The sequence below is a fragment of the Ischnura elegans genome, chromosome 2 (genome assembly GCF_921293095.1).
Source record: "Ischnura elegans chromosome 2, ioIscEleg1.1, whole genome shotgun sequence".
NCBI classification, from domain to species: Eukaryota; Metazoa; Arthropoda; class Insecta; order Odonata; family Coenagrionidae; genus Ischnura; species Ischnura elegans.
In genome coordinates this window covers 60266053-60293650 of record NC_060247.1, presented here as the reverse complement: position 1 = coordinate 60293650, position 27598 = coordinate 60266053, and the positions used below count along the sequence as shown (strand labels likewise).

The window sequence follows — 27598 nt, the reverse complement described above, 5'->3', positions numbered from 1 at the left end:
TGGATGACGATCTTTTCCCCTGCGGAGGAGGTCAGAGGTCTTCTTCGAACTTTTAAATCTCGTCAGAACGTCATGTTTGGCGAGAACTCTTGCGATTCTCTCCGAAGTTCCTGCGGCGTATGGCAAGAGAGCATGTGTCTTTGCCTTTTGCTGGTCTTCCCTTCCTCCTTTCGCGCCCAAAACTGTCGTCCGCAAAATATGAGTCAACGCGGAATGAACCCGAAAAACAATCACCAATCAACTTACCGCGGAAGCCTCCGTAATAATGGGGAACCTTGTCTTCACGAGGAATGGCATTATTTAAACGCGATTCATTTTAAGAGGTATACGTTATTTTTGGTACTTGCCAGTATGAGAATCCAACGTTCGCTGAAGCCACTACGAACTCTCCGGTGATGGTCTCCCTTATCGCGATGTTGTTGACAAGAGTGGCTGCGAAGTGGCCTCCCCACAGGAGTAGAGTCAGTAGGGCGAAAAATGCTTTAGCGGCGGGATAAATGGAATTATAAAAAGAGAAATTAGTGACAATATTGAAGCATGCACTCGAAGATGATTACTACTTAAAAGTTTAATGCAATTAATAATGCATCGTCGCTCAGTGATAGTACGTCTCTTAATTCAGGATGGTGATAAGTACTCTCCTCGTCAAAATATTAAATTAGTAAATGGAAGTAATAAAATCTTTAAGTATCACTCACTCGCTCAAGCCCGTAATTCAACCTGAGAGTTCGTTTGGGTAGTTAGGGGTAGAGCTCACCCCGGTTTAAGTCTATGTCGTATACTTTTGACGTATTCACGGTTTGGGGGCAATTCATTCCTATGGGCCTCAGCGCACTTCAACACTAATGTGTGGTATGTCAATCGCTGCACATTACCACGGAGACCATTTATACCAGTACAATGATGATTTTTTGTTCATAGCCTGGAAGGGAGGAAACAAAAGAGACTCGCGCTGCGTACCGTTGTATTCGGAGCGCTCTCTCTGAGTGATCACGTGTTATGATTAACTCATTACCGGAAAAAAGCGGGTGAATGAACCCATAATTAAGGGTCGATGGAAAAATTTTCCTCCCCGAAATTCAGGTATGACCACCCGACCCTCATTTCTGACCCATTGACCTGGCTTTAATGTAGTGCATAAAAATACGCATTTTCCGGAGGAATTAGTAGCAATTTTGAGACGGGAAGCCTTTTTTTTTTGCGGCCCTCAGTCGATGAAATACGGTTTCAAGAGTATTTTTTGAAATGCTCATGAAAATTACATGTACTACTACGTTTATCGCAACTATCGGCCTCGAACTCGGTCTCGCCCTCGATTCCTTTGTTCTGGCTCCTCCCGGGTGTTCACCTTAGTACATTTACATACCAACATTTTATTATGGTTCTTAAGGGCACGAAAATTAAATCGGTTTTCTCAAAATGGCATACATAATCTAACGATTACCAATTTTCCCATGCTCAGGCCAAGAACACCATGAGAGCACGTGTGGAATCAAGAGCCGTAGCATTCGAAATGTGGTGCTACCGAAGGATGAAGAAGATAAAATGAATCGACCGAGTAAGTAATGGGGAAGTACTGAGAAGGGAGGGAAAAAGAAATTCTTCTCAAAACCCTGAGGAGAAGAGGGAAAAACTTAGTTGGCCATGTTATAATTCATGGTGGCCTGATGAAAACAAACGTTGAAGGACAGGTGGACGGGGAGAAGAGCCACGACCACCGAGAGGAAGAGCACGTGACGACCCCAAATGAATTACATAGGGCAGTGGCGTAACTAGGAATATGCTCTGGGTGGGAATGAGAGAGGATGGGCGAAGGGCAATCTCCCTCCCACCACCCCACCGTAGTAGCGTAACGATGGGGGGTTGAGGGGGATAGATCCCCTCCCTAAGCCTCAGAGAAATGAAAAAATAAACGCGACGTAAAAGGGGTTTCGTAAATTTTAACGTAACGTTTTAATGAAACCCAAATTTTAAGTGCTAAAATTATGTAAATGTATTTGTAGGCATGTCATTTTTCCAAAATTTTCGTAATAGGGGATTTAAACATTGTAAATTCCACCGAAAAATACGCATTATTATTCATTTACTCTCTCTCAAATATCTATTAAGCGTAAATATCTATTAAAAAGAGACAAGCTAGTAAGTTTATCGGTTTGTTTTACTCTCTCAAATATCTATTAAGCGTATCTCCCGTCAGGTAAGCTTTTCTGAAATCCAAAGTTGCGATAGTGATAGGATGCCTTCGAATAGGTCACCCGTTGCCGGAGTTGAAAACGCCGGTGAATGCGAGGCTCTCGGAGACCGCATTACCGCGTTGGAGACGATGGTGCGGGAACTTCGGGCCCAGTTTGAAAGGGTGGCTGATACCGCTGAGGGGAATGGTCCGAGGGGTGGTTCTTCGAAAGGTCGCCGTGCCACAGGGGCTGCACGGGTTCGCCCGATTGCAAATAGCGGCTGGTCGATCGAGAGCCTTCCTCGAGGTCCATCTCTCGATGACGGGGTCACGTCACCCCGTAAATCTGAGTTTTGGAGGGTCGTGTCTCGGAGGGACGGTGGTAGTGTCACTCTAAGACGGGGTTTGGGGGATGCTGAGGCAAATCCCGTCCCCGTCTCGAACAGGTACCAGTTGCTGTCGGATGGAAACTCCGAGGTGCCTGACGTGCCTACTCCTACCCCGAAACCGGCACCTAGGAAGGGGCGTCAGAGTGGGAAGGGGGGGATCATAGTGTTAGGGAGTAGCAATGTCCGTCGTGTGATGGTCCCGTTACGGGAGAGGGCAGACCGCGAGGGTGTAAGCGACCGTGTAACGTCATGGTGCATCCCTGGTGGCGGTGTTCCTCAGGTGACGCAGGCGGTTGGTGCGGCGGTACGGGGCACGAAGTGCTCCAGACTGCGGGTCGTGGCTCATGTCGGCGTCAATGATGCCACCTTCCGTGGATCTGAGGAAATTCTAGATTCCCTCCGGGATCTGAATTCCGAAGTGAAGCGGGTGGGTGGGACCATTGGAGTCGGCATTGAGCTTTCGATTTGTAGTCTTGTCCCGAGGATCGATCGTGGTTCTCTGGTTTGGAGCCGAGTGGAAGGCATAAACCAGAGGCTGCGTCGTTTCTGCACGGACATCGGAGCCTCCTTCGTGGACCTTAGGCCGGCAATCCGATCGTGTCGGATCCCTCTGAACCGTTCGGGAGTCCATTACACGGCCGAGTCGGCTAGTCGTGTAGCGAGTAGCATATTTGAGCACTGTAGGTCTTTTTTAGAGTAGAGAGTAGGGCAGAGTGTATATATATTAGTGGGTTGAAAAATAAAGGGGTAAGTTCAAAACTTTTCACAGACAAAGATTCTTCCAGAAATGAGAATAGAGAAGTAGAGAGAAAAATCAGCGTTTCAGGTATTACATTTAAGCACGAGAAGCGTCAGTCGAGCAACACGTTCAAAGGCAGTCAAGGCTCAAGTCATTTTGATAGTGTGACAATAAGACATGCATTTCCATTTATCAGCGGTATAGAGCCTGTGAATAGTCTATTCGACAAAAGCAAATCAGAATTATTCCCGAATCGCAATATTACTACTTCCGAAGTTTTAATCGTGGCTGTGGTTAATTGCCGTAGTTTAAGAAATAAGATTCCCGAATTCCACCATTTAATTCATAGTACGAAGTGTAACGTCATTTTTGGAACAGAAAGTTGGCTAACAGATGATGATTCAGACAATGAGATCTTCCCAAAATCGTTCACTGTTTATCGGAAAGATAGAATTAATCGAGTTGGGGGCGGAGTTTTTATAGCTGTAAAGAATTCAATCGTCAGCCAAGCGATAACCGTAACTGAGACCAGCGTTGAATCTGTGTGGTGTTTAATTAAATGTCCTAAATTCAAAACTATTTTATTATGTTCGTATTACAGACCACCTAACTCAGATATAACGTCAATGTTGGATTTTCAAAATCAAATAAACAGCGTAGCATCAAAATATCCGGAAAGAAACTTGATTGTGGGTGGAGATTTCAACGTACCTTCTATAGATTGGGAGACTTATAGCTTCATTCCTGGTGGGAGGGATAAAGTGATCTGCGAGGCTTTATTACACACTTTCACATCTAATTCATTGTTTCAAATAGCATCCGCACCAAACAGAGGAGAAAATATTCTTGATTTATTAGCGACAAATATACCACATCAGGTAATAAACGTTGGCACTGTCGAAGGAATAAGTGACCATAGGGTAGTAACTGCAAAGTTTTCTCTAAATACCGCTGTAAACTTTAAAAAAGAGCGTAAAGTTTTCATTTTTAAAAGAGCTAATTTTGATGGGTTTAAGAGTCATATGAAAAATGCTTTCCCCGAGTTTCAAGAATCAGTATTAAAGTTAAATGTAGAGAATACTTGGAAAGCTTTTCTTTCGCTCGTAACTTCGGGAATAAATAGCTACATCCCTAGTAAAATAGTAAAAGAAGGCAGCGAACCGAGATGGTACGACGCGGAAGTGAGAAAATCATTTAGGCGACAGAGAGCGTGTAATGCTAAAATGAAAAAAGTCAGCACGGATTTATCCGCTAATGAACGCGAGCTAATAATTAAAAAATATAGGATGACTAAAGCCGCCACGAAGGAAGCGTTCAGGAATGCGTTCACGAATTTTAAAAGAAAAACACTAGTAGAGCAGTTACAGGATAACCCAAAAGCATTTTGGTCATATGTTAGGGAAGTTCAAGGTAAACGATCTACCGTATGTTCGCTGAGAAACGACAATGGAGATGTGTTGACAAGCAGTTACGATAAAGCCAATTTATTAAATTCCTACTTTAAGAGCGTGTTCACGGAGCCTTCCGAAAACTCACCCGAGACCGATGACAATCCCTGTCTACATAAGATGCCAGCTATTGACATTAGTACGCTCGGAATAGAAAATATATTGAAATCGCTTAGTCCAAATAAATCACCTGGTCCAGACGAAATCCCTTCTCGCGTATATAAAGAACTAGCCTCAGAAATTGCCCCCTACTTGCAGTTAATATTCAGTAAATCCATCAAGCAACACGAAGTACCTAATGACTGGAAAATCGCTAATGTAACGCCTATATTTAAAAGTGGAGACAAGGAACAGCCATCTAATTACAGGCCGATATCTTTAACGTCCATCTCTTGCAAAGTCCTTGAACACATCGTAGTCAGCTCGGTAATGAAACACCTAGACGCGCAAAACTTATTAATGGGAAATCAACATGGATTCAGGAAAAGCAGATCGTGCGAAACTCAGTTAGCGCTTTTCGCCCACGATATTTTAGTCTCCGGGGAAAACAACATTCCAGTAGACGCGATTTTTCTTGATTTCAAAAAGGCATTTGATAAAGTACCCCACGGAAAGTTAATAATAAAACTGAAATCTTATGGTCTAGACGAAGATGTCATTTCCTGGATTAGAGAATTTTTGAGCGACCGCGTCCAAAGAGTAGTATTAGACGGTGCAGTCTCCAATGAGGTTAGAGTGACTTCTGGCGTTCCTCAGGGTAGTGTCATTGGCCCACTCCTATTCCTTCTTTATATAAACGACATTGGCGAAGTAGTGCAGAGTAAGTTACGATTATTTGCAGACGACGCTGTAGTTTACAGAGAAATCCGTTCCAGCAAAGATATTGATGAACTAACGAATGACCTTGCTGCTATCCAAGCTTGGTGCGATGCTTGGCAGTTAGAATTAAATTTGGAAAAATGCGTCGTAATGAATTTCTGGAAGAAGAATAACTCCCTACAGCGTAACTATCTCATTCGGGGCACCCAGTTAAAGGCAGTTGAATCCGTGAAATATCTAGGGGTTAGACTCAATAATGATCTATCGTGGAATAAACATATTCGAGAAATAACCGGTCAAGCTAATCGTAAAATGGGTTTTGTTAAAAGAATATTAGGAAAGTGCGACGACAAAGTGAGAGAAATTAGCTACTTTTCCCTCGTTAGACCACATTTGGAATACGCTGCCAGTGTTTGGGACCCTCATGAAAAAGGCTTAATAACAGAGTTAGAACGCGTGCAAAGAAGAGCTGCCAGGTATGTGAAAGGTCGTTACGATAGTCTTGTTAGTGTAACTGACCTCCTAGATAAACTCGGATGGGAATCTCTGTCTGACCGTAGATTGAAAAATAGACTAAACCTTTTAGATAAATTCAAGAGCAGTGTCTTTTCTGACGAAGTTAACCATATCTTGCGGACGCCAACGTACTACGGAAGATCAGATCATGTAAATAAAATAAGAGAGATAGATTGCAGAACAGACAGATTCCGAATGTCATTTTTTCCACGATCAATAAGAGATTAGAACGGCAGCAATAGAACGCGTAAATAGATTGCATGACTTGTAGTGTAGCCTACTAACCTATGTAAAACTTACTGCATGTTTCTGAATTTCTATTCTATATTCTATTTCTAACAGCATATAGTAGTATAGTTTGTTATTATACGGGACGTTTCTTGGACGGTGTGGTGTGCATGTGGGAGTCCAAATGCATGCTGCATGCTGGTGATTGATCACCCCCTGCCAAACACCCTAGAGGTGGCTCGCAGGGTAATTTGTAGATGTAGATGTAGATGTCATTATATTCCTTTCCCTTGGGCTACAACCTTGTCGTGGTGGAAAGGCTTGCGCGTTCCTATGACCGTAAGAGCTGCGCTGGCGGGATTAATTCGCAATTATTGCCTTTAGGGCCACCCATGCCAGAGAGGTCGAAGGGTAGGAGCCAGACGAAAGGTAGTCCACGTGATGGTGTCACGTAAAAAACACTGTTGGAATGGAAGTGGGAAACCCTACCAACTATCTCTTCCCTGAAAACATGGAGTTTGATCAAACTAGCCTCGGATGGAATCGCGAGACCCAGCCCTTAAGGGCGGGTGTCGTAGGCGGCAACGAGATCGGCAAGGTCCTCGGGGTCCGTATCATGCGAAATCCTTGCAGAGACATATCATCATCATCTTTTTCAGCATCAGCAGTAGCATTCCAGGGGCAGGACAAGAAGACCAAGAGGATGGAGAAGAAGAACGCATCGATGAATATAGGGACATGGAATGTGAGAACTATGATGAGGGCGGGGAAGTTAGAAAATATCAAAAGGGAAATATCTTAGGATTATGCGAGGTGAGTGGAGGGATGGCGGGGACTATTGGAGTGATGGGTATAGGGTTATATATAGTGGAGGGGAAGAAAGCCAGCGGGGGGTAGCTTTAGTGCTAAACGGGAAGATGGGTAAGCGTGTGGTAGGTATAGACCAGGTAAGCGATAGGATTCTGGTGGTAGAAATTGAGGCGCGGCACACCAACCTTGTGGTGGCCCAAGTTTACATGCCCACTAGCAATCATAGGGAAGAAGAAGTAGATGAGGTGTATGAACAGCTCGAGGAAATAATTAGAGACACGCCGGGTAAGAAAAATCTGGTAGTGATGGGGGACTGGAATGCCTCAGTGGGGCAAGGGAGGGATGGGCACGAAATAGGAGATTTTGGTCTAGGAAGACGAAACGACAGGGGTGAGAAAGCAGCAGAATTTTGTAGGAGAAACAAATTATTCATCACAAACACGTGGTTCAATCATCATAAAGGGCAAAGGTACACATGGAAAAGTCCAGGGGATGTGGGGAGATATCAAATAGACTACATTATGGTAAGACAGAGGTTTAGGAATAGTGTGAAAAACTCGCGCAGCTTCCCCGCAGCGGATGCGGATTCGGACCACAATCTAGTGCTCATGAAATGCAACGTAAGATTCAAAAGACTTATGAAAGTTAGGAAGGCGAGGAAATGGAACGTAGAAGCCCTGAAGGGGAGTGTGAGGAGAGAATATCAGGAACTAGTGGACATTAGTATACGAGAGATTGAAAGTACTAAGACTGTTGAGGAAAGATGGGAAAAAATTAAAACGGGAATAGTCAAAGCGGCGGAGAAGTCAATTGGTTACGTTGACAGTAGAAGGATAAAGAAGCCGTGGATAACGGAGAACATGATAAGGGAAATGGAGGAGAGGAGGAAGTGGAAGAACGTGGACACAGAACAGGGAAAAAGAATGTACAGGGAACTGAATAATCGATTACGACGTGAAACTTAGAGGGCAAGGGAGGCTTGGTGGAAAGGACAGTGCGAGGAAATGGAAAAGTTCCAGAAGGATGGAGAAGTAGGCGCGTTGTACGTCAAAGTTAAATCGCTATCGGGTGGCAAAAGAGGACAAGCCATGTCTAAAATTAAGGCTAAAGATGGGAGGATGCTAACCGAGCGAGAAGAGGTACAGAGTAGATGGAAGGAATACGTGGAGGACCTGTATGACGGAATGAACAGACCAGAGAGATTGACTCTAGAGGAGGAAAGTGCAGTGGAGGAGGATAACCTTGGGCCGGAGATATTAGATTCGGAAATAGAGAGAGCACTTCGTGATATGAAGGCTAGGAAAGCAGTAGGCGAGGACAATATCCCGTGTGAGCTTCTGAAGAATCTAGGGAAGGATAGTAAGAAAAGGTTTTTCGAACTAGTGCGCAGGATCTATGAGGAGGGATGTTGGCCGGAAGATTTCGTAAAGACGGTTTTAATTCCGCTTCCGAAAAAGAAGAAAGCTGTGGAATGCGGAGATTATAGGACTATCAGCTTAATATCGCATGCGGCGAAAGTGGTGCTGAGGATATTGAACAGACGAATGGAGGCGAGGGTAAACGAGTATTTGGGCGAAGATCAATTTGGTTTCAGAAAAGGGAAGTCAACTCGTGATGCAATAGCAATAATGAGGTCCCTCGTCGAGAGGAACCTAGAATATGACCAGGACGTATATGCGTGTTTCGTGGATTTTGAAAAAGCGTTTGATAGGGTGAACTGGGTAAAGTTGATGGATATTCTGAAGAGAATAGGTGTAGATTGGAGGGATAGACGACTGATTCGTAATCTTTATATGGCCCAGACGGCGCAAGTGAGGGTAGCGGGCGGAGAATCTGGGTGGGCAAGCATTGGCCGAGGTGTGAGGCAATGCTGTCCTCTATCGCCGCTGCTCTTTAACGTGTACGCTGAGGAGATGGTAAGGGAAGCGTGGGATGAGTTAGAAGCTGGGATAAAAGTGGGAGGAATGATGTTCAAATCAGTGAGATTCGCGAATGACCAGGCGTTGATCAGCCAGTCAGCGAGGGGGCTTCAGGCTCTAGTGGATGCGTTATACGAACGTTGCGAGGAGTATGGGATGAGGATTAATCACAAGAAAACTAAGGTTATGCGGTTTTGTAAAGCATCACGAGCGAGGAATGTGAGACTTAAGATAAAGGTGGGTGGTGAAAAATTTGAGCAGGTTGAACAATTCAACTATTTAGGCAGTACCTTAGAGGAAAACGGATACAGTAGTAAGGACATCAGGAAGAGAATAGCATTAGCGAAGGAGGCGTTCATGAACAGGAAGGAGCTTCTGAGAGGATCGTTGTGTAAGAGTTTAAAGAAAAGGTGGTTAATGTCGCTCTCGTGGGGACGACCGACGGTCAGTTGCGCTAATGAGGGTTCAACCTCGACTTCGAGCCTAATCCGACCCTTTTCGGGGACCCGAGCTCGCGAGGGATGGACCCAAAACACCGGGAGGGCCCCCACCCATCTGGGCCACGTGTACTACATTTTGCATTTTAAAATACTTTTAGTGCTATCTACAATTTATTGACTTTATCGTCTTCTTGATCACACCAGGAATACGGGCGTTTTTTTATCGTCTTTCTACGATGATTTTTAAGAATTTTATCCAATCTGCGATAAAAGTCCCCTTCTGACTTGGCAACGCTGCATCCAGCAACTTTGGGGTGGGGTAGGAAAGGCCTCTCGCTCCACGCTGAACAATGGCATTCTCAATTCATGCAAAGGAAAAACTTGCCCACTGCTCATGCAGGCATGATGAGAGGGCATAAGAGAAGAGGTTCTACATCTATCTGCTTTGCAGTCTATTTCTTTTAGTTTCTTCTCGTGATCACGTCACAGTGCGTTGGTAAACGTAACATCTACATAATACCCTGCGAGCCATTTCTAGGGTGTTTGGCAGGGGGTGATCAATAACCAGCATGCATTTGGACTCCAACATGCAACAAATTATACTACTATATGCTGTTAGAAATAAAAATAAAATTAAGAAACATGCATTAAGTTTTACATAGGTTAGTTGGCTACACCACAAGTCATTCAATCTATTTATGAGTTCTATCGCTGCTGTTATAATCTCTTATAGATCCTGAAAAAAATGACATTCTGAATCTGTCTGTTCTACAATCTATCTCTCTTATTTTATTTATATGATCTGATCTTCCGTAGTATGTTGGCGACCGTAAGATATGGTTAACTTCGTCAGAAAAGACACTGCTTTTGAATTTGTCTAAAAGATTTTGCCTATTTTCCAATCATTAGGGTCCCAAACACTGGCAGCGTATTCCAAATGTGGTCTAACGAGGGAAAAGTACCTAATTTCTCTCACTTTGTCGTCGCACTTTCCTAATATTCTTTTAACAAAACCCATTTTACAATAAGCTTGACCGGTTATTTCTCGAATATGTTTATTCCACGATAGATCATTATTGAGTCTAACTCATAGATATTTCAGGGATTCAACAGTCTCTACTTGGGTACCCCGAATTATATAGCTACGTTGTAGGAAGTTATTCTTCTTCAAGAAATTCATTACGACGCATTTTTTCCAAATTTAATTCTAACTGCCAAGCATCGCACCACGCTTGGATAGCAGCAAGGTCATTCGTTAGTTCATCTATATATATCTCTGCTGGGACGGATGATTTGTTACACGTCGTCTGAGGAAACATTTCCTCCAAATTTACTAATGCATTTATGCATATACTTCGATCTACGCTCCCATAAAGAATGAGTAACCCTGTTAAGCCTTGAGATTTTGCAGCTATTGGCAGCGATGAAGCACGGAGGAATTGCACTTCCTTGCATGAAAAACAAAAGCATTCCATAGAACCTTCACCCTCATACGACGAAAAAATGAACAGAGTAACACTTTCTAAGGGGTGCTAATATTACTCTAATGAGAGAAAAACCAGGAATAGTAAAGGACACAAATTAATGGGAAAAGGAATTAGAAACATTTACGCTGTAGGGAGTTACTCTTCTTCCAGAAATTCATTACGACGCATTTTTCCAAATTTAATTCTAACTGCCAAGCATCGCACCAAGCTTGGATAGCAGCAAGGTCATTCGTTAGTTCATCAATATCTTTGCTGGAACGGATTTCTCTGTAAACTACAGCGTCGTCTGCAAATAATCGTAACTTACTGTGTACTACTTCGCCAATGTCTTTTATATAAAGAAGGAATAGGAGTGGGCCAATGACACTACCCTGAGAACGCCAGAGGTGACTCTAACCTCATTGGAGACTGCACCGTCTAATACTACTCTTTGGACGCGGTCGCTCAAAAATTCACTAATCCAGGAAATGACATCTTCGTCTAGACCATAAGATTTCAGTTTTATTATTAACTTTCCGTGGGGTATTTCCGTGAGGTACATCGCTGAAACTTATTTTATGTTTCATTATAGTCTCCTTGTAGATTACTACATTTGGTCCAACGATATTCTAGTGCCCTGATCCCATCTAGAAAATGAGATTTCTCGAGGCCTGCAAAATAGTTGTCAACTACAGCTATCAGTTCTTCATTTGAAGTAAATCATTTTATCCACTACGTCCACTATCAAAAAATTTCAGTTTTGGGAAGAGATGGAAGACGGAGGCACATCAGGTGAATAAAGCGGAAGTGGTAACAATTAATACCATAGTTCGTGTTATTTTGCCATGGCGACAGCACATATGTGTAGGCGCGCATTGTATTGATGAAATATGACTTTCTTCCTTGCTAAACCTGGTCTTTTTTCGCTTATATGTTGTTGCAATTAGTCCAAAAGATTAGCATAGTATCCTCTAGTAATTGTTTGCCTAGTGGGGAGATAATCTATACACAGAATCCCCTTCACATCCCAGAACACTGACGCCATGACCTTTCCAGTCAAAAGAATTGTCTTTAATTTCTTTGGTGGTGGATAATCATCATGTTTCCACAGCTTTGGCTGGGTTTTTGTCTCTGGGGAATAATAATGGACTCAAGTTTCATCTTTGGTCACAAACTGGTGCAAAAAAACTTGTTCGTTTTCCGTAAAACAGGTCAAACATTGTTCCGATATGTCCATTCCCATGCGTTTTTGATCCAGCGTCAAGAGTCGCGGCAGTCATCTTGCAGATATTTTTTTCATTTCTAATTTTTCCGTTAAAATAGAATATACCCTTTTATATGACATCTGGCAAGCAAGAGCAGTTTCACACACTTTCAATCGGCGATCCTCCATTACCGTTTTGTGCACCTTTGCAATGATTTCTGGAGTAGTGATACTTCTTGGCCGACCTTTGCGCGGACCATCGTCTAAGCTCCCCCGACCAAATTTAAATATTTTTGTCCTCTTGGCAAGAGTTGACTATGAAGGAGCAGAGTCCCCTTGTGTATTCTGGAAATCGGCATGAATGTGGTTTCATACCTATTTTTACGAAGTACTTAATCACTGCACGATTCTCGATTTTTTCCATCTTCGCAAATCACTATGCGGGAACAAAAAAAAAGTCACGTCACCGGCACAGTTCTTTTCCAGGAGCATTGACGTGGGATGTGTTTACAGTCCTATGAATATCACGTGAAAAGTTCGTTGCACTAGTGCTGACAACTCGTGGTGATTCCGAGAACTTTTCAAACCACCCTCTGAAAATATTCATTTGCCCATCAGGTGCTTGTTCGTTATGTAATGCCCGTCAACACGTTTCGTGATCGGATAGAACGGGATAAGGAGCCAAAAGAGAATTCATTATTGAAGGTTAAAAGTAGAGGTGGGAAATTTTGTGGACAAGGACAAGGGCAAGGAAGTGAGTGGAGGAAATGAGAGGAACATAATGGTGACGAGACGTGCAAGGCTGTAGCCCAGGGGCGATGTGGCGAGGTCGGCTGGTCAGCAATCGCCGAGAGCCCCGAGCTTAGGGGGCCCCCACAACGCTCGCGTCTATCGTGAAGCGTATGTTAAAGGTGTAATAAAAAATGTATCATTGTCACATTATTTTGCCAAAGTTTTAATGTTAATAGTAACATTCTACGTTTTCATTATTTGCTTTATTTACATCATACTCAGTATACAAAGATTTAATAAAAAATAAATAAAATAAAGGTGTCAAAAGGTAAAAGAGAACCTGATACTTTTTTGAAAGGGTTATTTGAAAAGGTTATTTTAGAGGTTTTTAGATTTCAATGCAGTTTTAAGGAGCAAATTCACTGCATAGATGATAGAACTATAGTCCATTATTAAATTTTAAAAGCTGTAAAATTCTCACTTTTCACGGTATTTTTTCTTGCGAATTTGAAATTTTGATTAACTTTTATCTAGTTTTTTTAAAGCCAAAATAGCGTCAATCCGATAAATTCCCCCGGAAATTACGAGCGCCAAGTCGAGAAAAACGAACAAAAAAGAATTTTCGCTATTTTGAAAGGTTAGAAATTCTGCATCCGCTGCGGCAATTGTTTTGAATTTGGGAAGTTTTGGCTTACAAGCCAGAGAAAAGATTTCAAAGCGGATGAATACGACGATAGTGTTTATTTTCATGTATTTTATAGCGATTGAATATTTCATTTCCATGGTATTTAATGCTCAGGAAAAAGGAAAAGTATCACGACTCTTAGAGCATTTATTTATTAGTGTTTAAATTTTAAACTTTCTACATTTCCGATAATAATTCTGAAGTTGGGGTTTCAATATTATCCTCGGCTTTTTGTTACTGCGCCTTTACCGTTATTATCTATATTATTGTCTATATTTACTCTTGAAGTTTTTGGTATTAAATCAACTCAGTACCTGACATTTGCGCTCTGCTCTCTTGACTAACATAAATCCGTAATTTTGGAGATCAAAATAAAGAAACAATTTTCGCTGTTCTATATGGAAAATGACCTGGAGGAGGATATACGAGAATTGAAGGAAAACACTCGCGATATTTTTTCACCTTAGAATATGAATTCGATTTGTTGGTTTTTCGCGTCTGGTGACTGGTCAGTGAAGAGGGACTAATTGATGAATACTGATTAGTGATTTTCCCATTCCAAAGTGGATTGTTCACACAGACCCAAAATTAATTCAAATATTTGAATAGTTGGAAGGGGAAGATAAGTCGCGATAAAAAAATTTTCTCCATCAAGCGATTCTTTGATAAGTTCCAAATGAGGAAAAGCGAAAGTTTACGCCCAATTTTCGTAAATTGAGGACGTCAGTAGATTTCAAATTCATTTACTTGTTAAGGGAGAACCTTTCGCTGATGGAAAGAATCGCTCACAAAAGCGGAAACAAAATCGAACCACGCGAAACCAAGGAGTAGCTGAAGAATCGTGAACTCCTCGGCATGAGTTCGTGACGCCATCTACTTATCTTATAGAGGATTAAGGCCACTTATTTTTCGTCGCAAATTGCTCTATACGTTGACGACAGATCGAAAAACACAAAAATACTAGTGTATTTGTTTTTAATCCCTGTCACAATCAATAATTAAATGGTGAACGAGCTCATTACCTGCCAGGCCGTTCCATAGGTAAAGTCCTGGGATGGCGGCGATGGTGCGTACTGGATTGGCTGCGACGTTGACCACGGCCATGAAGGCTGAGATGCCGGCGAACAAGATAGCCAATATCAAGGAAGCCAGAGTGGAAGACCAAATGCCCAAGTTGATGAACTGCTTGTCGATGTCCCCGCGTACTAATGGAAGGAATACAAAGCAATTGAGCATTCAGCTTTTAAGATTTGATAATATGTGGTCAGCTAAGTAGAGGAGGGTTTATTTGCTTGTGTTACGCGGAGTTTATCGACAGTGTTGAAATAATGCCCTGAATGCATACCTCCAAAAAAAAGCTTCAGGTTGGGCCTTTTAAACCGTTTATAACAGCGAAGTAACGGGGTAGTCAACCACACCCACCCATTCCCTGGATGGGAATCTCAATTGGCGGGACATGAACCCGTGACCTTCAGGTTGACAGCAAGGAGATAGAGCCACGGAAGCCGTCAATTAATAATGCTCGACAGTACCTACTTTTTACTTTTCTTGTAAACTAGTCGCGTAGTTGTATTTGAAGATTTCAACCCCCCCGTTTTTTTAGAGAAGTCTTAAGTCATCACCAATGGACACCTTGCTACTATTCGCCCGACAGCTGAAGATACATTAGGGTTGATGATTTTAGAAACAAGCTATTGAAAAAACAAATACAAAAATATTTTGGAATTTTATTCAAGCGAATGCCAATTTTATATTTATTTCTTAAGTGCCAAAAGTTGTCGTAGAATCGTAAATTAGAAGAGTCTCGTAATCAATCACAATCGTTTAAAAGGTTTCGTATTTTAAGTGTTATTTAAAGATGTAGTGGACATCTTCAACCGAATTCCAACCCAACTCAAGCGGAAGAAGATAGTGTAAAGATGGAGTTTGGAGTGGATTTTTCGGTCTTAATCTTCGATATGACCGATTATTTAACTAAAATTTTTTATCAACTTTTCTTATTACTTATCAAATTTATCAACTTTTTTTATTTATATTTCCCTCGATTATGCATCAAGTACCATCAAGTGCATGACATAACTTTTCTTGGATCCTCAGCAATACCGAATGAAATTAAGGGCTCGTAAAATCAGCAAGCTTAGATGCTTCGGTATTATTTCCTCCAGGAAAAAAATCATCCTACCAATAATTTTATTCTCGCCAATCATTAAAGTTTGTATGATCTCAAAAGAATGTTATTTAATGCTGCCTTAATTGAAGAGTTTACCTTAAAAATACCGAATGAAATTCTGGGCTCGTAAAATCACGCAAGCTTTAGTTGTTTCGGTATTATTTCCTCCAGGAAAAGAAATCATCCTACCAATAATTATACTATAACCAATTATTAAAGTTTGTATGATCTCAAAATGATGTTATTTAATGCTGCCTTAATTGAAGAGTTTACCAATGCATTTCATAAACAGTTAATGTCAAAATATTCTTGTTTGGAGTATGCGATATCATTCTGGCGTGTATCGTTTCGAATTTCAGTATTTTAAACATCGTTTTACTTTATTTTCTGATAGGATTTACACATCATAACCGAGCCCGATTAATAACTTCAAAATCTTCAAGTAGATGAATGTGACTGGAGTATTTTATTCATAATTTTTTAAAATAAATATGGAGAATCTGAAATAGTCAGGAAACTTGAACTTGATCTGAGAAAATTGTAAAATATCACCACATTTCTTGAACAGGCCTGCCTTTTTCCATTGTTCTCAAAACTCTAATTAAGTTAACTTTCGAAATATTTACCTCGCCCATGCCGTGTGGGAGTTTCATCGCTTAACGGATGGGTGACACATAATAAAACAGAATTGTGACCTACAACTGTTACAAAAAAGAATATCATGTTCAATGACTACTTTTAACTGTTTTTCGACTTTTCCTTAAAATTCCGCTGACGCGAACAAGGAATGGCCGAGAGTTCCAGATACGCGTAGGAAGATGGATTGTTCAATCAAAAAAATGTATTTTAGTAGCATCTTAAGCGGCAAATTTAAAAATGCATTGAACTAATATTTTCTTGGAAAGGCAAGCAATTTGAGTACATATTAACCACAGCTAACTTTGGTGTTTTTAAATGTTAATATAATTTAAATTTTTACAGATTTCCTGTTCACTGTATAAAAATAGTTATATTTTTCATGCTATATTTCCATGGTCCTAGTGTGCGGGAGGTTCATAACCCTCATCTTATATTTGAAAGATACAACCTTAAGCATGCCAACTCCAACTGACCTCTCCCCCGTCCCCCTACATCTGCACCTTCCTCAGGTTATCCCCTCCCCAATTGTTGGCTACGGCCTTGTATATTTGTGATGATTTTGATATATTAATATGTGACCGCGCTTAATTGAAAGAGTCCGGGAATGATAGATCAAGAGTTTGTACCCAGAGGTGAGAGTTTTTATTTACAATACATTCATTAGACCTACAATAACGTATGCTACACCATCATGGATTGGATTAGCCAGTAAAATTGACAGAGAGAAAATATAAATAACGGAAAGAAAATGCTTACGATCAATACTACATACAAGATGGGGGAAAGAGGAATATAAAAACAAAAAAAAATGCATAAAAAGCTGGAATCAAAAACATACAATCAAAACATAAGGGAACATTGCAAAAAATGTTACCCAACACTAGAAAAAACGGGCGAAATGTCTATCAAAAACTAAGCAACCACCAAAACGAGTACATTGGACAAACATACACGGACAGAGTTCTATTTAAAAATCTAGGCCGGGGTAGCCTATAAAAGGGAAAGTTAAGAAGAGAGAATATTGCGAAAAAATCGGTGAACCCATTAACAACAAATAAAAGCTGTTTGTCAGCGAGACATACCACCATCCCACACTTCAAACATGAAGACGCCTGCTGCAACGCCGGCGAAACTGTTGTCATGACGATGAATCTACTATTGCTTCAACCCATTGTGCCTTTTTAGTGGTAACTTTTACATTGAGCGAGTGAGTGCAAAGTATCAAAATAGTCATCGTCCATAATTGTATATCTCATGACTGTTAATTTATCCTCAGACCAGCACCACAGTTTTTATCAATTGGAAATAATACAATCCTCTATGACGAGGCTAAATTTAACGCTCAATGGCATCAAACTCGGCATTCATAGCATGCGACATTACCACCCTTTATTTACTGGTTTTTAAGTTAATATTCCTTTATGTATTTTTTTACATCCCCATGTGTGCATGAATAACTTTATGCCGTAGATCCCATAGGCTCACCACTAGCGCAGAAAGGTGCTTCAATGAAAAAGGTACGCACGTGAGTAAATATTTTTGCGGCAGCAATAGGCATGAGTCTAAATTTTGAAACTACGCCAAAAGTGAATGAACACTGTATCTCAATAATTCACATAAAGTCAAATTTTTGTGGAGAGATATCGTGGAACAACATGTCGAATGATAAACAAAGACATCGTACCGCCCACTAATTTTATTCCAACAGTTCACAACTCGTGTTTCTATTGCTACATTTCAGGTACTTGATGATTTTATAGTAATCTAAACCCGTTTTGTGAGCTGTTAAAGTAAAATAAAAAAAAAAACACAATATCTTTGTTTGTAATTTGCAGGATCAGCCACCATAACATCAGAACAGAAATAGTTCTCTGGGAGAGAAGAACTTACGTTTCGACCACAGTGTGTTTCATTCTAACACAAGAAAAATTGATGACTGCCTAAGTGATTGGAATGTGGCCTACTCCTATCGGGATTGAGATAAATACACGATTATGACCTTGAGGCCGAGATGCACACGTTAGAGGTGCAAAAGAAGTCTCGAGACATTCCGCGATAACTTAGGGCGGAAGCAAAAATCTGAGCCACGCAGATAATGCCAACCCTACGATAGCGCAGCTTCTTGAGTTGGTCTGTCGAACCAAATGTTGATGGAGGCTTCCGCGGAGTGGTTCAGTAGGCCCAGATAGTCTTCCGGGTTGTCCTCCGCGTCGATTCATCGTCAAGACGACAGTTTCGCCAGCGTTGCAGCAGGCGTCTTCAGGTTTGAAGTGTGGGATGAAGGTTCTTCACCGTCTTATATAGGCCTTGGTTTTGCCCAGGTGCGCCCTGATTGGTCAGTTTTCGGAGAGCTTCTTCCAGGCGTTGGAAAGCGAATAAACCTGATGACTCTTGCTAAAACGCCAGCGAAACCCTCCTCATGAAAATGAAACGACGCGGAGAAAAACCCGGAAGCCGACCAAAACCTTTTGAATCAAAGTTTGTACGAACTCTTGATCTATCATTCCCGGACCTTTTCAATTAAGCGCGTTCAAAAATTAATACATCAAAATCATCATAAATATTCAATACCGTAGCCAACAATTGGGGAGGGGGTAGATGTAGGAGGGACGGGGGAGAGGTCAGTTGGATCTGGCACGCTTAAGGAGGGAGCCAAATAATCAATGATGGTCGAAGCAAAAAAGAAATAGCCAGTAGAATTGTACGAAGACGAAGAGGGCTTCCTGCAAAAAAGGAAGAATCTACTTATAGCTAAGAATAAAAAATGTAAGCTAGGAAATAACTCATCAGATGCTACTTGTGGATTTATGGGAGCGAGCCTTGGACGTTGACAGCTGCAGAGAAGTCAAGAGTGTGCAACCGAAGAATGATGGAGATAAAATGGATCGACCAAATAAGTAATGAGGAAGCGCTAGAAGAGTGGGAGAAAAGAGAAATTTCACGGAACCCTTTTGGAGAGGACGGGACAACTTAGTTGTCTACATCATGAAGTATCAGGAAGAAGGGCAATGGGCGGCCCCGAATGAATGATATAGGACAGATTATTAAGAATGTAAAAGAGAAGAAATGTGTTACTTTCGGAGAGGCTGGTACTACACAGGAGAGCAGAATGGAGACCTGAGTCAAACCAGCCTTACAATTTTTGACTCATGATGATGACTGTTATATTGATTGTCATTAAGGGCCACAACAGCACATACCCTAAAACTAAAATATGAATCAAAACTTACACGCTATACATGTCGTATTGTCCTCAGATACTTGTGAATTTGTGTTGCAGTGACATGTTCCATTAGTGCAGACCTCATATAAGCCATTGCATGGTTTTTCGGAGCAAGACTTATTTATAGAAGACTCTGAAATCAAAAGATAGAAAAGAACACTTATTTACATGAAATATATGTCCAACGCTAGAATAATAACTCTATTCAATATTTGCAATTTTTTATAAAAAATATTATTTAGTCAACCATCATACATTTGTCCATTCAAATTCCATTAATAAAATGCTCATAAAATCTTCTAATCAAGTTTAATTTCATAATATTTTGCCGTATTTATCATTTTCTCCGTTTCCTCTTGGAAATATTGAAGCTTCTTCTGATAAGAGATGGAAAAGATAAACCCTCAGTGACTCACCAAAGGGCGATACGAGCTGTATGATGGAATGTTTAGAAACATCCCAAGGTCTCCTTTTGATCGCCGTACTCCTTTCCCTCGTTTCCTGGGGACATGCAAACGAAGCGTTTGCTACCGTGAACAAATTTTGAATCTCCTCATCCCGTTCCTCAGCCTTTTGCCGGCAACTCCAGGCACAAACATTGTCTTTTGGAATACATGCCACTGGTAAAAAATAGATAAATTTTATTGGAACAAATTATGATTTCGTTGTGACGGTTATGAAATGAAATTTTTTGTGTACAATGAAATCACTAGAACTCAATGCGGACTTCAGCCAGCGGTAAACCCATTATGTAGTCATACGCAAGCTAAAAAAAGTAAAAGAAGCCAAAGTTATTTTTTTATCGTGAATCTCTATGTATTGCGAGCATAATACTAGTTTTTGGTCAAAATGTCGTAAATATTCCATCATTAATCAAGGGTTTTTAATTGCTTACGTAGCTTACTCCATGAAGACGTGTCTAAAAATGCGGAAAGGTATAGATATGCATATTTTAGGTAGCCGTCACTCGATGAAAATCGATTAAAAAAGTACAGCCTGATAATTTAATAAAAAAGACATATGATTCGTTTTTCTGACCAACCTCCATAAGTGACGAAAAATATACGATGGTGGCACGCGTTACTTCCATGTTAATTAAATATGAGAGTAAAACAAATTCATTACATTTGTATAATATTTTTATCACATTTACCCAGGTTTCAACTAAGTCGTGGTTATATTGAAGGTAGATAGACAATATATTAATGTAAAATTCAAGTAAAATAAAGTGCTATTTCGCTCTCGTCCGACCGCACCTTGAATATACAGCGAGGGTATGAGAACCGGTAAGGAAAGACTGAATAAAATACAAAGGAAGGCTGCCCGGCGAATTAGGCTGGGAGCCGCTGGAGACTCGGAGGCTGCGCGCTAGCTTACAATTAGATTGCTTGAACAATTGAGAATGGATATCTTTAAGAGCGACACGGGGAACGTAATACTTGAGCTCCCCTACATTTCCATGTCCGACAGAAGTGATACATTAAGAGAGATGTTTTACCGAACGGGTAGATGTGGGAATTCGTTTTTCCCCCTAACCATAAAGAACTTTAATAAATACTAGTTGTAATATCGTTGGGGCACTTCATTTTTGTGTGTTAATGGCCGGCGTCCTAACCCCCCCCCCCTGCCACACGCCTTTAAGGCGGCTTGCGGGGTAGTATTTAGATGTATACCCAAAGAATGACTGCAGCACTGTCAAAACCAGAGTCGCTATGATTAAAAATATTTAAATTGAATAATTCTCATATTTTCATTGACAAAAACGAAGCTGTCGAGGTAAAGCCAAATTGCGCCAATGCTTAGGGATAAAAAAATTCTCACTGATTCCAATGATACTTTCGTCAAATTGTTTCATCAAAAATATGCATTTGATTGCTCAGAGGAAGAGGGAAGGAAGGCCGGACTTGACTTCTGGATCCGCGCTTGCATACAGGGAAGTACGTTCGTGTGAAAAGCGTCTAATTCATGAAGCTCTTCATAAATTCTTGTCATCGCTTTATCATAATCAATCGATGGTTGCTTTATCATGGTCAACGATCGCATGATCAAAGCTATTTTAAGCGCTGACGGGGAATCTTTTATCTTCATCCAGATTTCCAGTCCGTTTACTTCAGATCCAGTGGCGGATACTTATTGGGGGGGGGGGGCACATTGCGGGCCGCCCGCATTACTGAACATTGCAGAATCACAATTATAGCTTTTTTATATCATAATATGTCATTGTCTTGCATATATGAATAATCAGTGAAAATAAATATTTCTTAAACTTAGCATGTGACTTGATTATTATTGCTTGACATGAATTTTTTCTGTTAACGCATAAGTTCAAGTCTCGAGAGAATCGGTCGCATAAATTTAGGGTCATCCTCCTTTTCAGCTTGTTTAGAATTCACATGTAGATAGTAGGTATTTGAAACCTTTGACAGGCATAAATTTACGATGGTCCAAAATAATGTATCTCATGATTTTGAATTCAGCATTGCACCTATTTCTCCATATGGATGTCCGTTTGAATCCCTTATGAAGATCGCTCAAGAATTATAATATATGTATGACTCTAAACTATTTAACATATATTATTACGAATTCGAAATACTATGCCTAATTACCGTCACGTATCAAAGATTCAAACTTACCTGTATTCTGTTTTCATTTTCTGTTTTGGAATTATTGGCATAAAATGCGTAATATATAAATAAAAATACCGTCATTCGCCTATTTCACAAATTTCATAGGTACATATTGCAAGGAAGAGATTTTTTGTGAACTTTATGTAGGTAATAATCCTTTCTCTGGAGCGGGACTACGTAGAACAGTATTCTTGGCGCATTGGTTAGAGAAAAGTATAAGTGCTTTATTATATAATTCCAGCATAAGATGAAGTAAATAGCTTATTATATACTGATTGATATTTACTAATATGAATCTCAAGAATGCGTGTATGATGCCTGGTCTACCATGGTATTGCTAATGCAATTCCACATCAGTGTACAAGAAAAGCAAGGTGGCACGTGACAACTTCTTAAAATATCCTTTAACAAACTGGCGATTACAACGAATAATTTTTAGTTATTATAGTATGTAATACATGTAAAACAACATTAAAAATGTCTTAATCATTGAGTAAATCCAATTAAAATGTCGTTTTCATTGATTCTTGTGTTCACATTTGTGTATTTTGTTATTTAGTTACAGAATCTGGTCTCGAGTGCTCATAATTTGGTCTGAACGAGGCCATAGTGAGCGAGACGAAGGGATGTTTGAGTCGTGAAATCATACGGCGTGTTATTTCAATTACCGCATCCCAAAATAGTAGCTTAAGATTGATTATATTTTAGTGGTGGGGAGGGGAGCGAGGGAGCAAGAGAGGATCAGGAGAGGGGGGCGGCTAACTCATCTTTGTCCCCCCCGTTAAAACACCGAGTTCCGGCCCTGCCTCCATCCCCCGTGGTATTTATCTTGCTAAGGCTTCACGTCTAGCCGTAGGATACTTCGTATAGATGTAAATAAAATACATAAGATTAACTTAATATGGTGCAGGAACGTGATTTATGGAAGGTGGAATAAAAACAGCTGTAGGTGTCTCAGAAGTGGATGTGGAGTAGAATGGAATCGGGTGGAATGGTGAGAAGGGGCGAGGAAAACAACCGAGTAATTACGCTGCGTGGTATGTCAAGTAGGACCAACCAAAATGAAGGAGGCCCAATCCCATCACTTGTATTGCTGGTTTCTGCCTCTTCTTCGGTCGCATTTTAACCGGTTGCCGAAAATGTCCCCGACGCGGAGATGAGTGCAATGCGATCCACTTTTTTTCCAATATTTTGCAGTATGGTATTTCCTAATACGAGGAATAGCATTGAAGACTTATTAATTTGATAAATTAAATAATGATGAATGTAAATTTCGCTTGACACCCCTAATTATACTTTATTTCCGTGAAGGTGGGATCAATTTGTCCGTCAGCGACGCGAGTGGCGACTTTTTAAACCCATTTAAATATGCGGTTGGTGACAACACATTTAGAAGCGTACATGAGGATCCTCTTTTTTGTAATATTCGTGGGGAAAATTTTTGGAACTGATAGAGATAAGACAGCAGGCGGCTGAAGGAGATGCTGATCGAGAGCAGGTTTTATGGATGACATGGTAAGAGATAGGGTTAAAGTAAAACATAGAGGAGGACTAGAGGGGAAAGATTGTTAATTAAAGTGATCAAGGGGACGCATCACTCTCTGTTTATTGATTGTGTTATGTATTTTTTCCCGAAGGTATTCTTCCTTCAATCCTTACGCTATCGTCTCGAAATTTTCAGGGCAATCAAAGAAAACCTTTGTCAAGATTGCACTTTATCTCATATGTTAAAATTTTACCTATAAAAATATAGTCTAAACGATATATCCTGAAGACTTCAAGACGATAGCCTAAGATTTTCACAAATAATACCCACGTCTCGAAATAAAAACATAAACACAGGTAGCGCGCGAGTGATGTGTCCTCTATAAAAGAGTAAAAGTAATAATGTAGCCCACAGGAGAATACGGCAATACCGAGATGTCTTTTTGATCGAAAGTAATTTTATTTTCCATTCAGTAAATTTATGCTTCAACTTGCTTTGTTCGATTAAAAGGTGGTGGTTCCTGAGTGTACACAATTTTTTTTGGAGAGTTAGCATGAACATTTTCAATGCTAGATTTGAGTGAGGGTGTAGATTGATTTTATCTCCTTGGCTTAGTTCTCTAAAAATACCTTCTGTTATAGATTCAAATCCGCAATTATAACCGCAAAAGCATGGAAGTTCCTCGGAGTTTAATCAAGTGATATCATAAAGTACTTACAGTGAATGGTGTAGTAGTATGGCGTTTTCAATCCGATGTTTTGTAATGTTCCAAGGAAGAGCCCATAATTGACTACATCTTCATCTTCACCCCCACTCGACACCAAATTAGCCTGCACCCATGATGTCGTAGATATAGACGTAACGAGTATGGCAAATGATATGCAGCACACTGCGAAAGTTATAAAAATATAACTCCGCAAAGGGGTGGCCATGAATAGGTATTTTCCTCGTCGTCAATGTAGCAGCTTATGACACAAGGAAAATTTTGTCTTCAAAAGCATACAGAATTTGTTCAAATATGATCTACATCCGCCGAATACCGAAGAGTAACTGTGTTGCTGACTGGTCTTTTATCTGGATTCTCCTTATCTCGAATTCTGATAATGTTGAGACGGATACTTCTACGGGCATTATAGAAGCTACCGGATTCGGGAAATGCGTATCTAAGATGTATATTATCAAAATTTTACTTAATTAAAGTTATTTTCAGTATCCCTAACATGTGGTACGTCTACCACAAAATCGTATATTGCTGAAAATTTCCCTGGTTTGAAACGTGCGCCAAAGACGAAAAAAGTACGTCGATAGCGATTTTCAATCGATTAGTCGAGTCGTTCGATGGCTCTATCGTTTGTAATGCGTTCGATTGTTCAGTTCGAGTTCGACACAATGGATATACAGTTTTCGTGTGTGTTGTGGATATTTTAAATTTGCCTAACAATTTTTATTGTCTAGTTCCGCGCGTGGTTCTTAGAAGACCTGGCTTATAATTTGTTTAGTGTATTCTAATTGACTCCTGTAGTAAGAAATTTCTAATAATCGTATTAGTAGTTGCCATGCCCGATTATAGAAGTCTTCAAAAGAGGTTTTCTATTCAGAATTCTCTGAGACAAAGGGAGTTGGGTCATAAGAAGACAATTGGCTTTGAGGATAAATTTTCAAAGAAGTTACTTTCATCTATCTTACCTTGCTCGTCTTGGAATCATTTAGACGATGTTAGAGAACGCGATCATGGAGGTGTTTTTAACCTCGAATTTTCACAAGATGGGTATGTTTTTCCATTTACATAACTCTCATCCTGGATCTAGGTATCATAGAGATGTATCCTGTTTTCATAATTGCTTTAGTTGTGTGATTTTGGAACATCGAGCGGATTTGAGAGACGTATGTTTATTTATTGTAGATCCCTCTTGGTGGCAGCTTGTGAGAAGAAGAGTATTTTAATGTTTGATCCTCTCTGTCGTCGCCTCATCCATAGCATTGACAATGCACATCGTGATTGTGTCAACTGTGTCAGGTAATGTGCGATTTCAACCCGTTATTTGATTTCTGTGAAGCATTAGTGCCAGTGGAAAATTGATTAACTTATTCCCTGCATCCGGTAATGTTTATTTGCTTCTTGTTTGATGAAGAATTTTTGTATTTGTAAGCAATAACAAGAATCACTGCTGTGGTTCTCATAGTGACGATATTCGGATCTTTGGCTGAACGAGTGGAAACGGAGATCAACTATCACGTCCCAGGACGTAAACAGGTGTTTACCTTTCTCTACGCTCATTTTCAGATCGTTGTTTTCTAAATTCTAGATTCCTGGATTCTCGAGTTTTTGCGACTTGCAGTGACGATAGCACAGTTGCACTTTGGGATGCCCGCAATTTGAAGTCTCGCATTCGCACTCTTTATGGCCACTCGAACTGGGTGAAGAATATAGAATTTTCGTCGAGGGAGGATCTTCTTGTTACTTCAGGCTTTGATGGATCCATATATACTTGGGATATAAACAGGTAAATTACAGCAATATTTTGCTCCGCAAATATTTACCTTTCTCGGAGGTTTTAAGCCGCTCTCTGCCTCCCTGATTGCATGCATTGCAATTTTAAGAAATGTTTTGGCGACGCTTGCCAATAGCAGTAATCAAGCGTCTACGTTTTCAAAATTTACGTTACCTTTATTTAATTGGTTGTCTTTGTGGTATGATTGTCTTTTTGGTCTTAAGGTTTTTGTCCCTCATTTCAGCTATACTGAAAGTGGTTTCCTCTACAACCGAGTATTTCACACCAATGGGCTTATGAGAACACGTCTGAATCCAGATGCCAGTAAAATGATCATATGCACAACTGGTGGTTATCTCATTATCATCCATGATCTTGATCTTCATAATTTACCATTTGACCTGTATGGATTCAAGGTAGTTATGTTTCTTATTAACAAACAAAGTCAATGTAGGAAAGTCCTCGGTTTTGGTCTCTCCTGAAAATTTTGGAGTATTGATGATTTGCTGGCCAGTGCATAGAAGCCTGCTCATACATTTGGTGTCAAATTTCGATTTTTCTTTTTCTTTAAATCAAAGCAGCACTTCTGATACTGTGTGTTATTCAGAGTTTGTATGGAGTGAATCATTCCATAAATGCCCCTATTATTTTTAAAATGATTGCCACCTTCCTTAAAATACGAAATATATCTATTGAGCATGAATAATAAATAAGCATGTGTTCAAATTTGGGTATTTTGCTGATATAGCTATGAAGGAGTTCTTTTTAAATGAGAATTTCATGGAGACTTTTTCAGAACTATTCTCTTTAATGAGTAATGTGCTGCTGTAGAACATTAAATTGCCAAATGGTTAAATGTAATCAACTTTGTATAATTTCAGCCCAACATGTACCGACTGATGCAACTCTCGCAAGCAACAATACCTATGGCTGTATGTTTCAATCACTTATTTTCACGCTGGCGTCGACGTAACCGAGTTGAATTTGTTACTGATTTTCCTGTGAATGATGATGCCGAGGTTGTATCTTCTCTACAAGTTCATCCTCAAGGGTGGTCTGTACTTTCACGCAACATCAGTAATGATGAAACCTCGGAGGTAAGGGAACTGCATTTTGTATTCATAAAATTTAGTTATTTGAGGCAGTATTTACTAGAATTTGAAAATTGCTCTTTGGTGCGCTGATTTCTCCGTGCGGGTCAAATTATGCATTCTGGAAGTCACTATGATTGATTGTGTTAATGAAAATTATTATGAAAAAGAAATACCTTTACCATATGTTGTACTTATTGCCAGTGCCATGCCTATTGTAGTGCTATTCAATTAATAACTTTGAGGTACATGAATGAAGATTGTATCAACGTGTTGGTTAGGGTTTTCCTTTAATGATG

The 27598-nt window shown here is 40.2% G+C and overlaps 2 protein-coding genes across 7 annotated transcripts in view; one reads left to right on the top strand and one right to left on the bottom strand.

Annotated features, from left to right (window-relative positions):
- The window catches only part of LOC124153797, a 29262-nt gene extending 4469 nt beyond the window's left edge, over positions 1-24793 (bottom strand). Inside the window, exons 1-5 of the mRNA XM_046527162.1 lie at positions 24435-24793; positions 20017-20220; positions 19608-19733; positions 14591-14773; positions 348-480 (exon numbers count right to left, since the gene is read on the bottom strand). Of these exons, the coding sequence (XP_046383118.1) occupies positions 348-480; positions 14591-14773; positions 19608-19733; positions 20017-20220; positions 24435-24648 (860 nt within the window). The 5' untranslated portion in view covers positions 24649-24793. The remainder of the gene's footprint in view (positions 1-347; positions 481-14590; positions 14774-19607; positions 19734-20016; positions 20221-24434) is intronic.
- Positions 1-27598, top strand: part of LOC124153796 (DDB1- and CUL4-associated factor 10) — an 83414-nt gene that overhangs the window by 47673 nt on the left and 8143 nt on the right. For 4 of the 6 annotated variants that reach the window (XM_046527161.1, XM_046527159.1, XM_046527160.1 and 1 more), the window contains 3 exons: positions 26023-26220; positions 26453-26624; positions 27090-27305. In XM_046527161.1, the coding sequence (XP_046383117.1) occupies positions 26023-26220; positions 26453-26624; positions 27090-27305 (586 nt within the window). Of the gene's footprint in view, positions 1-25096; positions 25485-25619; positions 25734-26022; positions 26221-26452; positions 26625-27089; positions 27306-27598 lie in introns of those variants that run through there. The other 2 variants (XR_006863765.1, XM_046527156.1) reach the window with 1 other exon arrangement.